General features: G+C 41.5%; 5 protein-coding genes across 6 annotated transcripts; 3 read left to right on the forward strand and 2 right to left on the reverse strand.

Annotated features, from left to right (window-relative positions):
- The first annotated feature begins 19 nt into the window (after positions 1–19).
- LOC104801214 (BSD domain-containing protein 1) lies at positions 20–1,661 on the forward strand. Its single transcript, XM_010524384.1, has one exon. The coding sequence runs from the start codon at positions 149–151 to the stop codon at positions 1,451–1,453; it is 1,305 nt and encodes a 434-aa protein (XP_010522686.1). The 5' UTR covers positions 20–148; the 3' UTR covers positions 1,454–1,661.
- Positions 1,662–2,191: 530 nt separating this feature from the next.
- Positions 2,192–5,526, forward strand: LOC104801215 (elongation factor Tu, mitochondrial). The gene is made up of 12 exons (XM_010524385.2): positions 2,192–2,429; positions 2,745–2,820; positions 2,937–3,029; positions 3,148–3,222; positions 3,429–3,533; positions 3,621–3,711; positions 3,800–4,005; positions 4,343–4,426; positions 4,568–4,633; positions 4,724–4,786; positions 4,912–5,152; positions 5,293–5,526. The coding sequence occupies exons 1-12, from the start codon at positions 2,239–2,241 to the stop codon at positions 5,361–5,363; spliced, it is 1,362 nt and encodes a 453-aa protein (XP_010522687.1). The 5' UTR covers positions 2,192–2,238; the 3' UTR covers positions 5,364–5,526.
- Positions 5,527–5,585: 59 nt separating this feature from the next.
- Positions 5,586–8,024, reverse strand: LOC104801216. Of its 2 annotated transcripts, none has more exons than XM_010524386.1 (5): positions 7,794–8,024; positions 7,248–7,425; positions 6,682–7,090; positions 6,348–6,428; positions 5,586–6,253 (listed from the first exon to the last, which is right to left on the reverse strand). In XM_010524386.1, the coding sequence occupies exons 1-5, from the start codon at positions 7,872–7,874 to the stop codon at positions 5,743–5,745; spliced, it is 1,260 nt and encodes a 419-aa protein (XP_010522688.1). In that variant the 5' UTR covers positions 7,875–8,024; the 3' UTR covers positions 5,586–5,742. The 2 variants fall into 2 exon arrangements, with proteins under 2 accessions (XP_010522688.1, XP_010522690.1); XM_010524388.1 differs by having other exon boundaries at positions 6,348–6,425; positions 7,794–8,023.
- A 203-nt stretch (positions 8,025–8,227) lies between these two features.
- Positions 8,228–10,047, forward strand: LOC104801217 (sm-like protein LSM2). Its single transcript, XM_010524389.2, has 3 exons — positions 8,228–8,330; positions 8,544–8,702; positions 9,737–10,047. The coding sequence occupies exons 1-3, from the start codon at positions 8,328–8,330 to the stop codon at positions 9,854–9,856; spliced, it is 282 nt and encodes a 93-aa protein (XP_010522691.1). The 5' UTR covers positions 8,228–8,327; the 3' UTR covers positions 9,857–10,047.
- An 824-nt stretch (positions 10,048–10,871) lies between these two features.
- Positions 10,872–11,920, reverse strand: LOC104801218. The gene is made up of 2 exons (XM_010524390.1): positions 11,548–11,920; positions 10,872–11,460 (listed from the first exon to the last, which is right to left on the reverse strand). The coding sequence occupies exons 1-2, from the start codon at positions 11,615–11,617 to the stop codon at positions 10,994–10,996; spliced, it is 537 nt and encodes a 178-aa protein (XP_010522692.1). The 5' UTR covers positions 11,618–11,920; the 3' UTR covers positions 10,872–10,993.
- Positions 11,921–11,991: the final 71 nt, after the last annotated feature.

The following is an 11,991-nucleotide window of genomic DNA, read 5'->3' on the forward strand; positions in this document are numbered from 1 at the left end:
ATACTGTGGTTGATGTAAATATACAAATACATATGTTTGTGTAAGAGAAAACAAATCTTCGGATATTGATGTTAGCTCCTCAATTCGTCGATCCTTTTGCTGGAAAACCCTAATCTGGGAACCCACCACAAAGATCTGAGCTTTCATCATGAATTTCTTCAAATCCGTCTTCTCGGACGATCCGGATCCGGATCCTTCGACTGCCGAATCAGGCTCCGAGTCTCCGAGAACCAGTGAAGAGCAGCAAAACCCAGATACGATTCCCTCGCCGGAGAAATCAAACCCTAGCGACGGTGGGTTATGGAGTTTCGGCGGCCTGATGAAGACCTTGGCCACCAGATCTGAATCCGTGTTAGAGACCTATCGCCGCGATCTCCAAGAATTCGGGTCCGGTCTGAAGAAGGAGATAGAGGTTGCGCAGGGATCGTTGGGCACTGTCGGACACGCCATTGATGAAATTGGAAGCTCTGTGATTAAAGGAACGGCCGAGATCATTGCCCATGGTAAGGAAGCGATCTTAGCCGCAGGTAACGAATCCGATTCCTCTGATAACAATAGCAGTAAGAGTTACGGTGGTCGCGATAGCTTCAGCTCGAAGCCATACAGTCGTTTCGATGCTCAGGTTCGCGCCGTTCAGGGCGATGTTAACACTTATTGTGATGAGCCTGAGGATTTAGACGATTACAAAAAGTGGGAATCCACCTTTTCTCTGGATCAGAAAGATGGAGACTTGGAGAGATTGATGGAGGAGAACGGGGACATGAGAGGAATATACAAAAGGGTTGTTCCAAATATGGTTGATCAGGAGACTTTCTGGTTTAGGTATTTCTACAAGGTTCATAAGCTCAAGCAAGCTGAGGATTTGCGGGTTAATCTTGTTAAACGAGCAATTTCACTGGAAGATGAGGAGGAGTTGAGTTGGGATATTGACGATGAAGATGAGAGCAGCGAGAAAGTTGCTGAAACTAGCAAAGAAGTTGCAAAGATGAAACTCGAGGAAAATGAGGAGGGGAATAGAGGGGATCAGGAGCAAAAGGCCAAAGATGATGGGAAGAACGCAGATTCAGTGACTGAAGTGAACGATGTTGATTCGAAAAAGGATGAAGCTTCTGAGGAGAAAAAGGAAGAGCGCAATAAGGAGATTCCAGAATCGAAAACAGTTGTGGTTGGAGAAGCTTCTGAGTCTGAGGCTGCCCCTTCAGGAGATTTGATCAAACACAGTGGTGGTATTTCTTCAGCATCAGCTCAACCATCTGTTCAGGAGGAAGACGAATTGGGATGGGACGAGATCGAGGATCTGAGCACCATCGACGAGAAGGAAGTGACTCGTTCTGGTAGTAGTCCAAACAGAGCAGAACTGCGCAAGCGATTGAGTGCTGCGGAAGAAGATGAAGACTTGAGTTGGGACATTGAAGATGATGACGAACCAGCAGCAGCAGCAGCCAAAGCTTAAGATCTGAAAAAAAGGTGGAGTCTTTGTTTAAGTGGTGGTGTTTCTCTCTCCTTGCCTCCGTTTGTTTCCGTAAGCTTTGTTATAGCCTTCATGATGCTACAGTTGTTTCTCATTTCTTTCTCCACTTGATTGCTGTGCAAATATAAGTTACATTTTGATTTGAACGATGGTTGATATTCCTGCAATCAACGGGCTCATTTTTATTTTACCACGCATTCTGTTCCATATCCATTTGCATTTCCTTCAATTTGTTCATCATTAGTCTTATGCTTTGATATCCAGGCCAGGTCCATACTCTGGATTTCTTGCAATATGAACAAAGAGGGCCAGCAAACAGATATCTTTACTGCAACTTGAGATCAAAGCCCGTGGTTACTTGATTCATGGGATTGGGAGTATACTGATGTATATAGAATCTTACCAGAAGGAAGAGCCCTAACATAACTGACTGATGTTATCTCTAAAGCTTGCCTGAACAAGACAGGCAATGAACCTATGAAAAAACCTTAACTGAATTGAAAATGAGAAAAGCAGCAGCAGAACAGGGAAAGGAAATCAGACAATTGCCGGGCCTTTGCATATTTGATTGGGTCGAAGCTATTTCGTAATATCTAGGCCCAGTAACTGAAGGCCCAATTTAATATGGGCTCACGGGTCGGGTCATGAAAAATACGGGTGGATTGAACTGAAACCCTCGGGTCAGATGAGTGACCAAATAACCCTCCCTTAAACCTCAGATTTTGTTTCTTCCTGGCTCCCCTCCCATCATTTCTGCGGGTATTCCAATGGCGTCCGTGGCTCTTCGAAACCCTAGCTCGAAGCGGTTCATGCCATTCTCTTCTCAGATCTACTTGCACCACCGTGGAGGCTCTATCCCCTCAACTTATTCCATCTCCCGTTTCGTCGGCGGAGATGATCGCTCCTCCTCCTGTTCCTCTGCCTTCTGGTGGAGATCGATGGCCACTTTTACTCGGACGTGAGTTCCTTCCTTGTATTCATCTTTCCTTTTGTCAGATCTCTCTCTCTCTCTCTCTCTCTCTCTCTCACACACATAGAAATTCGTATCAGCAGCTGGTTTAGTGGCCTGTTTTGGAACTTGTGTTTGGAGAGTATGTAGAGTGGAAAAAAAATAGTCCTCATTCGTTTCGATTCCATGCTTCTGAAGTAGCAGGAGAATGCTGAAGAGGAAAATGGGTTTCCTTTTTTGGAAATTGTTTTATCTTTAAAGGTTTTTGTCCTGAGATTTTGTTCTCATTGAGTGGGTTCTTAATTACCGTTACTAAATTGGCAGAAAACCTCATGTAAATGTTGGAACAATCGGACACGTTGATCATGGGAAGACCACTCTAACTGCTGCAATTACAAAGGTGGGTTTGTTATTTTCCTCCATGAATCTCCGTCTTAATATTGTAAAAAACAAAATGCATAATTGAGAAAAGATTTGAGTTTTATCAGTTATCACGCAACCTTTATATATATGTAGGTGCTGGCCGAAGAGGGTAAAGCTAAAGCTGTCGCCTTTGATGAAATTGATAAAGCTCCTGAAGAGAAGAAGAGAGGAATCACCATTGCAACGGTCTGGATTATCTCTACTTTCATTTCTCCTGGCATTCCAATCGGTCGAGCGGAGAAAGCTGCTTGTATCATGCTGAGTGTCTTTGCTGGCCATTTACGAGCTGTATTTGGTTTTGTAGGCTCACGTGGAGTATGAGACTGCGAAGCGCCATTATGCTCATGTTGACTGCCCCGGACATGCAGATTACGTGAAAGTGTGATGAGAACATTGCATTCACTGTTATAGATTACATATAAGTTTAACTTTCCGATATAGTAATTAGAGTTTTGAATTGACCTCTACGAAAGCATCATAATCTAGTATACCAGAATTATTTTCTGGCATGCCATCATAGATAACTTTATACTGGGAGAGGAATTCATCAACCTTTAACTTGTAGATTTGTCTCCTAATTGTCAGAACATGATTACTGGTGCTGCCCAAATGGATGGTGGTATTCTTGTGGTTTCGGCACCTGATGGACCAATGCCTCAGACTAAGGAGCATATCCTGCTTGCACGCCAGGTTAGGACTGCTTACATCTGCTTGAACACTTGCGCTACTCAACGAGTTCGATATTTTTTCTAAAATTTAATTATTCTTTTTTCATAGGTCGGTGTTCCATCACTTGTGTGCTTTCTCAACAAAGTTGATGCCGTGGATGATCCAGAGTTATTGGAGCTTGTAGAGATGGAGCTACGCGGTTTGTTAACTTTCCTGTCACGCAGTTTTTATCTTAGTATGTTCTTAGGAAGTACAAGCTTTCTAACACCTACTTTTGTCTCTGCCAGAACTTCTCAGCTTCTACAAGTTCCCTGGGGATGACATTCCTATTATCCGGGGATCTGCCTTGTCTGCATTGCAGGGTACAAATGATGAAATTGGCAGGAAAGCTATACTCAAGCTAATGGATGCTGTCGATGAATATATACCTGACCCAGTTCGTCAACTGGACAAGCCCTTCCTAATGCCAATTGAAGATGTTTTCTCAATTCAGGTTATACAATCTGCATCCTTGTTCTTTTTGGTTTGAAAAAGATTGCTGCCTCATGATGTGTTGCTTTGTTTTCATGATTCGTTATTTAAGTTTGACCGTTGTGACTATTTGGCTTCTCTATTTCCTTAGTAGAGGGTCTAGCTGCTATCCGCTTATTGGAGTAATTCTCCTTAATAAATATTGTGGCAAGAATCTGTATCGTCTCAATTTCGAACATTTTGTTATTCTGAGCTGAGTGAAGTTCATCTTCTTCTATCCTGCCATGTAAAAGACTAAGCTATTCATATGTTTTTTTTTTTTGCTAAATGATTTCTGATAATTTATCTGGTTCTTGAAGGGGCGTGGTACTGTTACAACTGGTCGTGTAGAACAGGGAACCATCAAAGTAGGTGAAGAAGTTGAGATTTTGGGTTTAATGCAGGTGAGTTTTGATGGATCTATTTTTCATAGTTGAAGGATACGGTTTGGTTCTGTAAAATCAATTGGGTATATGCTGATGCTCTGTAGCAACCAAGCATTTTCCTCTGAGTTCTCTTTTCTTATCTTGAGATTTCATTTTTAGGGGCCTCCACTGAAAACTACGGTCACTGGAGTTGAGATGTTCAAGAAAATTTTGGATCACGGACAAGTAAGTTGACTATTGGGAAGTTATGGAATTTGCACTGATATTTTTGGTCCTTATGATACTAATAGCAACCTTGTTTTTCAACCATATTAGGCCGGTGATAATGTAGGACTTCTGTTGCGTGGATTGAAGAGAGAAGATGTGCAGCGAGGAATGGTAAGGTCTCCTTAGTGCTTGCCCTTTTGCATCTCAACCCAGAATTCAACTCACTAGTTTTCGTATGACAGTTGGAAAAATATGGGCAATCAACTTCTCTGATGTTTATTCCTGTGGTTGCGTAGGTGATTGCAAAGCCCGGAACAATTAAGACTTCCAAAAAATTCGAAGCAGAGATTTACGTTCTGACAAAGGACGAAGGTGGACGTCATACTGCGTTTTTCTCTAACTACAGGCCTCAGTTTTACTTGAGGACTGCAGATGTGACAGGAAAAGTGGAATTGCCCGAAAATGTAAAGATGGTTATGCCTGGTGACAATGTCACTGCAGTTTTTGAACTTATCCTGCCTGTCCCACTCGAGCCAGGTATGTTTCTTGGTTGTCTTGTCTTGTTTACCTCCTTTTAACTCAAATCTTGAGATTATTCAAAATTTTCTTGGAATAAAAAAGAAATTTGTGCCCGTAAACAAACTTTGGTAACCCCCTGGTTTATATGGCATGTGCAGGTCAAAGGTTTGCCCTGAGAGAAGGAGGGAGAACCGTTGGAGCTGGTGTGGTATCAAAAGTGATGAGCTGAGTTATGATATAGTTTCCAAATTCTTGAAAGAATCTCATTTTCCTTTTGTTCTAGGAATTATCAATGATGGGTTTCTCCTTTGCAGCTTCTTTGTGAATTTGAAGTCATTCCCTGAATCATTGTTTCTGTTTCTCCCGAGCTAAATGGCAATAATTTCACTGTACTACAATGATTTTTGTTCCATCACTATGTTATCTTCTCAGAGACAGTAACTGCAAATAGTTTCTGCAAAATTTCAAACTCTTAGGCTCCATGACAAACCTTTCTCAGTAATTTCACATTTACAAGCCCGGTATTAACAAGTTTTTGATCCAGTCTTTGCATCTACGATCTCTCTAGCGTCCCATGGAGTTGAACTTCTCCAAACCATGAATGTTCATCATGCAAACCTAAGCACAAGCATGGCCATTACTGCCGCAGCTCTGGAGTAAACTTCCTTCGTGCTCTTCTCCAATCTGCTCGTCAAGTCTTGGTCTTTCAAAATGGAATACGGCCTCATTGCTTTCCTGTTGACATGAACAATCGTATCTCTGAGTTTATTCACCGCCCATGACAGCCATACCAGGGTGAACCCTAGGCCAGTGCTGAAGAACTTGTCTGCACAAAAAGGCACATGCCCGGTTGCAACACTACAGACAACAGAGAACAGGACAGCGATGCCAGTTCCAGAGATTCCGATTGACAACTGTGTCAGAAGCTCCGAGAGATCGGTGCTGGATGATCTCTTTAAGGAGAGTATCGTGGTTTTCTTATGTTCATCGTTCCCTATCATCAAAGACAGTAGGCTCTCACATGCATGGAGATGGTTTCGCCTGTAAAGGTCCCTCTCTCTAGCTCCTTTCTTCGTGTTGTGTTTCTTGGGTGAAGGCTTGAGCTTGGTTATCTCTGGACTGTCAAAGTCAAAAACCAATGTTGCCACATCCAAAAAACACCAACATAACACACAATAAACATACTCATGCAAGTAATAGATGATAATATTACCTCTTCAGAGGAGCTTTTGTCACTGCTTCCAACTTAGCCGGAGCTAGCTGCAGAGTTGCTATTACCTCACTATCCAACCTGCTTAATAACACAATCAAATCTTAACCATAAGAACTAGAATCACAGCCATTGTATATTAACATCCTTTCAATTCATCTTTACCTACCAACAGAAATGAGAATAAGACTTAGAGTGTCTCCTTCAGAAGAGGTAACTGAAATTGCAGTCTAATGTATATTATGGGTGTCTAAAACGATTAAATATAACTCCAAATTGACAAGCATATGCAAAGAAAACGTGTAGACATCTCAATGAATGGTGCATAATGAATCACCTTGGGAATTGCGGGACAAGCGGTGAGAGCGTTCTCCCTCTCGCATAATTCCTCGACAGATAGAACTCAGCAGCAATAGAGAGTACATCTTTCAAGTCCTCTCTGCTACCCGAGACAAGAACCTGGCCATCTGGATGAACTGTAACTTCTGGATTACGCACAATTTTCTCAACAAGATCTAGAAGTGGCTTCCCATGTTTTTGATTCAGATAAAGAACAGAGTATTCCTCTGGCAGGTGAGAACCGGATTTCAAAGCATGTGGATCTATGAAGTCGGATAGCAGAGACATATCGAAACCACCCTCTTTGAGTTCATCTGATCTCAACATCAGAAACTTTGTCACCTGTTCTTGCCTTGCACACTGCTCAGAGATCCTGAGGCTAAAAGGCAGGGACTCCAATGGGGTATCTGCAACCACAGTGAGTTCATGTCATCAGGAAATGAGTAAATGCCGAGGTTCCTAAACCGTTTAACAAAAAAATTAGAAGGGAGTCTATAAAAGACCCCCGGAATTACAATATGACACATAGGTCGGAAGGGAAAAAGGTAGATAGATGACACATACCATGAACATCAACGAGCAGAGGCCTCATCATGGATGAATCAATCTCCACCAACTGGCCAAGCTTGCACATCGAACCAGCGGGTTTCCACGGTTCCGATTGATCTGGCTTCAGATTGATAGACCTTGCTGGTATTATCTCCTGTTTTGTCCCGAGGTTCACCAGATAAGGCCCGTTACTCTGAATCAATTGAAGAGTTATATGGAGTTAAACAAGAAGACGATCAACCAAAGCTCTTCAATGAAACTATTTGAAGAATAAAGCATAGATGGATGCAGAGGATGCAACTAAACAAGACCACCAACTCCAGAAACAACAAGCTTAGATAAAGCGGCAGTTTTTGAGCATAATTTTCACAGGAAGCACATTCAGTTCCTGAGATGGAAGATTAACACCCTATGATTTATACACACCAATACCCGTGGACATAAATTACAAGTCATCAAATCGAACCAGAAATCAAATTCAAACCCCAAAAAAGGCACAAATCCCATCAGATCGACAATTTTAAAGGTTAATCCCATAACCAATCTGAGAAAAGTAATTACCTTGATGATTTCGGAGCCACGCAAACCAAGAGCAGGGGTAGGATAGCCTCCATGAAAGGCCATCAAACAGAGTTTGTTCATTTCTTCACAAGAAGAGAAACCGAATTCGCTCCAAAAAACTCGATTTCTCTTGAAAATCTTCCTTAATTCATCGTCACAAACAAACCCATGGAAGATCTTATCGCCAACCTCCGCCTCAAAAACAGAACCGAGTATCTTCTGTATTTGGCTAGACGGGGAAAAGGACACCTGAAATTTTTGTAGGAATTCACAAAATTTGACCGATATCTTTGCAATTAACAGGCGTACACCTAAACTTTTAATTATTTATAATATATGCCCGACTTTCACAAATATATCAAAATAAGCCCCGTATGTATACAAACTTCTTGATCAGTCAGAGGGTCCGGGGAAAGAGATTCTAGATTCAATTTAACGGATCATTAGGGCACTTTGGAGCTGTTTCTCGCCAATTTACATTCTCTGTTAGGTTGGGAGCTCAGGAAGCAGCTGACTTCTCTCTCTCAAGGAAAGATGGTAAGTTTCTTCAAGCGATTCTTTCGCTTGTTCTCTGCCGATTCTGGGTGGGTGGGGTTTTAATCGGCAGGGTAAAGTTTTCGTTTTCTGGTTTATCGTGGGTATGTTTCTTTTGGCCGATGGCTCTAGGGTTTTTGGTTGATGGCTTTGCTTTCGGGTCATGAATTGGGATTTTTCCTGACGGGTTAAATTTTTTTTGGTTGCCGGGTGCAGTTGTTCTTTTCTTACTTTAAGGATTTGGTCGGAAGAGAAGTGACGGTTGAGCTGAAGAACGATTTAGCGATTAGAGGGACTCTGCATTCTGTGGATCAGTACCTGAATATCAAGCTCGAGAACACTAGGGTTGTTGATCAGGACAAGTTCCCTCATATGGTAAAATTTTCTCTTCTAACTCAGATTCTATCTCTTCTCGTATTCCCTTAGGTATATTTGGGTTTTGGGTTGAATAGGTGACCTGGATTAGGTGCAAAGGGACTTCAGAGCCACAAATTTAGGGTTTCTTGGTGCTTCTGCAGACTTTTGATTGTCTGACTAATACTATGCCTCGTTTAAGTTGTATGTGCTCGAAAATACATTTTGTGGTATATCCAATGAATTTGAAGTTGGCTTTAGCATTTTAGTGGGTAGCATACCGGAGTGATCCGATTCCAGCCGTTGTTGTTGTTGCGTATATCTGTGATAATACTCTTTCTTGTGTTCTAGAGATCATTGTTAAATGGAATATAGACGAATTGGGGTGAACAATTTGTTTTTTTCTTTGTGTATTTACATATTGCTTTGTCTCCATTGTGTGCGATGATTGCTGCACAGTAGGGGTGTGATTTAAGCAATGGGTTTTTGGTCACACTCTCGCAACATATCGGTATTGCAACTTGGGATTATATGAAATAGATAAATTAAACGCTTCATGATGCGCTCTTGTGTATTCCTTGACCTCTTACCTGTTATTGCTCTTAACTTTTCAATGGGATGTGGGGATGTCTGATTGTTTCTATCTCAGAATTTATTGTCTTTTGTTGTCTAAATCGGCCTTCCTATGGCCAAGGTGAAACCACTGAGTTGATATTGGCGAAAAAGTTCTATGTCAAAGTTAGAAAATAATCTTTTGATTAAAATGATAATATTTTTAAACAATAACTTTTTCTGATTTAGGCATAGAGTTTAAGATTCCTGCTTTTATAGTGTGAAAATGATTTTGCTATTGAGGTCACTCCAATGTAATCTGCATTACCACAGTGCTACAAGGTATTTGGGAAATAATTTTGAGTGCTTTTAGCTTGTTGTTGTTTTCGGGATTGAGCATTTGTATATCGTTCTGTATATCTTCTTTTGCAGTTATCTTAGTTATCCCTGTATATTCTAATTCGTTTGTTCTAATTCTGATGGTTTTCTGTATGGAATTTTAGCTCTCGGTGAGAAACTGCTTCATCAGAGGATCTGTGGTGAGATACGTCCAGTTACCACCTGATGGAGTCGATGTTGATGTTCTTCATGACGCCACTAGAAGAGAAGCAAGGGGTGGCTGATACCATCATCTCTCCAACTTGATGTGGAGATTTGACTAAAATGCTTACATGTAATGGCTTGATTTGGAATCTTCCAGTAGAGTTCTTCTGGTTGTATATACATTCCATGGTATGGCCATGAAGGGCTGTTAGAACTTTTGATTGTCGAAGGATTATCCGGATTTTTTAATTATCTCTGATGGATCATCATCTATGAACCAGCTTTCCTTCAAAAGGGTTTTGCCTTTGTTTTGCTTGACTGAAGATTTTCTAAGAGAATTGATGGAAATGCAGCTCTTCTTAGGATTGCCACATTCCCAAGAGCCAGAAGCTATGCTGTTCAAGCTTTTGGCTTCACAAATTGGCCTGCTCAGAGAGTTTTGGATACAAAATTGGGGGAATGAATCATGAAGAGCCATGAACTTAGGCAGCCATATGCAGAAAAAAAAAAAACAAAGGCATAGAAAGCAGCTCTGGTGAACGCTTTGGACTCGGTTTTCGTCAGGTACAAACAATTCTTTCAAATCTCTCCTTATATTCCATTGAAGAAAGACAGTAGCCGTTTCAATGTTTGAACAACGCTTTAGAAAAAGCCGTGGAGGTAATTATCGGCATAGCTAGTGTAACGCACCATAGGATTAGTCTGCCTGTGCGGCCTGGCATGCCAAAAGTATTGCAGAGGGGCTGCAGCCATTGTTGGGTATGGCGGGGGAAAGAAGGGCTGTTAGAACTTTTGATTGTCGAAGGATTATCCGGATTTTTTAATTATCTCTGATGGATCATCATCTATGAACCAGCTTTCCTTCAAAAGGGTTTTGCCTTTGTTTTGCTTGACTGAAGATTTTCTAAGAGAATTGATGGAAATGCAGCTCTTCTTAGGATTGCCACATTCCCAAGAGCCAGAAGCTATGCTGTTCAAGCTTTTGGCTTCACAAATTGGCCTGCTCAGAGAGTTTTGGATACAAAATTGGGGGAATGAATCATGAAGAGCCATGAACTTAGGCAGCCATATGCAGAAAAAAAAAAAACAAAGGCATAGAAAGCAGCTCTGGTGAACGCTTTGGACTCGGTTTTCGTCAGGTACAAACAATTCTTTCAAATCTCTCCTTATATTCCATTGAAGAAAGACAGTAGCCGTTTCAATGTTTGAACAACGCTTTAGAAAAAGCCGTGGAGGTAATTATCGGCATAGCTAGTGTAACGCACCATAGGATTAGTCTGCCTGTGCGGCCTGGCATGCCAAAAGTATTGCAGAGGGGCTGCAGCCATTGTTGGGTATGGCGGGTAATAGCTGCCATTGTACATTGTGGTGGGGACATAAAAGGGCGGTGGTTTAGTGCAGTCTAACATGGATGGCAATTCAAAACTGGGCTTCTCCTTCTGCTTCTGCTTCTGGTTCACTTTCTTTAGACTTGGGTGTCGCCATGTGAGGATGCCCTTGTTCTTGTGTTCTGTAGATCTATTTGTCTCTCCATCAGAATCTGAGCTGCTCTTAGATCCTGTAGATTGAGATTGGACATCCTCGGATTCTGTTTTTGGATTCTGTTTCGGCTTGTTCACAGGTTTCTCTCCTTCCTTGTCTCCTGGAACATTGTGTGCCTCTTTTGCAGCTTCATGGCGCATCTCTGTTCAATGGAAAGCAACCAAACTCAGAACATGAGATCGATAACTCTTTAAGTTCATGAGAAAATATTGCAGGGGAAAGAATTCACCATTGATTTCCTTCTTCTTCCTCCTACTCTCTGCTTTGGCCCGACAAGAACAGCAGCGACTGTCGTCCATTTTCGGATTGGGAATCTGCTTATCACGACAGATAAAATCTCATTCTTCGCAAAACAATGGAAGAGAGTGGGGAACGAAATCAAAAGAATATATGAACAAACAAATATCGTACTGACAGGATCCACCGTCGAACCACGAAACCCTAAGAACCTTGAGAATTTTTAGGCCTGCATGCATGTACTAACCAGAAAGGGTTTGCGTCATGATTCTTAAATCTTGGAGAAAATCTTTATCCCATTTATTGTCCTTTACACACACACACATATATGTATATATATATGCCCATAAAAGGAATGTTCCTTGGATACAACTAATAATCTCATCACTGATTCAGATTTTCTGCATTGTTTAAGGAGGGCTTAGACTAGAGGCCA

This window comes from Tarenaya hassleriana, unplaced genomic scaffold, assembly GCF_000463585.1.
Source record: "Tarenaya hassleriana unplaced genomic scaffold, ASM46358v1 Cleome7, whole genome shotgun sequence".
NCBI classification, from domain to species: domain Eukaryota; kingdom Viridiplantae; phylum Streptophyta; class Magnoliopsida; order Brassicales; family Cleomaceae; genus Tarenaya; species Tarenaya hassleriana.

Coding starts and splice junctions, on each gene's coding strand:
- LOC104801214 (XM_010524384.1), top strand. CDS start 149: ATGAATTTCTTCAAATCCGTCTTCTCGGACGATCCGGATCCGGATCCT.
- LOC104801215 (XM_010524385.2), top strand. CDS start 2,239: ATGGCGTCCGTGGCTCTTCGAAACCCTAGCTCGAAGCGGTTCATGCCA. Junction 3,712..3,799: donor TGTAGAGATGGAGCTACGCG/GTTTGTTAACTT, acceptor TGTCTCTGCCAG/AACTTCTCAGCTTCTACAAG. Junction 4,634..4,723: donor AAATTTTGGATCACGGACAA/GTAAGTTGACTA, acceptor CAACCATATTAG/GCCGGTGATAATGTAGGACT.
- LOC104801216 (XM_010524386.1), bottom strand. CDS start 7,874: ATGAACAAACTCTGTTTGATGGCCTTTCATGGAGGCTATCCTACCCCT. Junction 7,426..7,793: donor GTGGCTCCGAAATCATCAAG/GTAATTACTTTT, acceptor CAATTGATTCAG/AGTAACGGGCCTTATCTGGT. Junction 6,254..6,347: donor ACAAAAGCTCCTCTGAAGAG/GTAATATTATCA, acceptor TGACTTTGACAG/TCCAGAGATAACCAAGCTCA.
- LOC104801217 (XM_010524389.2), top strand. Junction 8,703..9,736: donor AGGACAAGTTCCCTCATATG/GTAAAATTTTCT, acceptor ATGGAATTTTAG/CTCTCGGTGAGAAACTGCTT.
- LOC104801218 (XM_010524390.1), bottom strand. CDS start 11,617: ATGGACGACAGTCGCTGCTGTTCTTGTCGGGCCAAAGCAGAGAGTAGG. Junction 11,461..11,547: donor GAAGAAGAAGGAAATCAATG/GTGAATTCTTTC, acceptor TCCATTGAACAG/AGATGCGCCATGAAGCTGCA.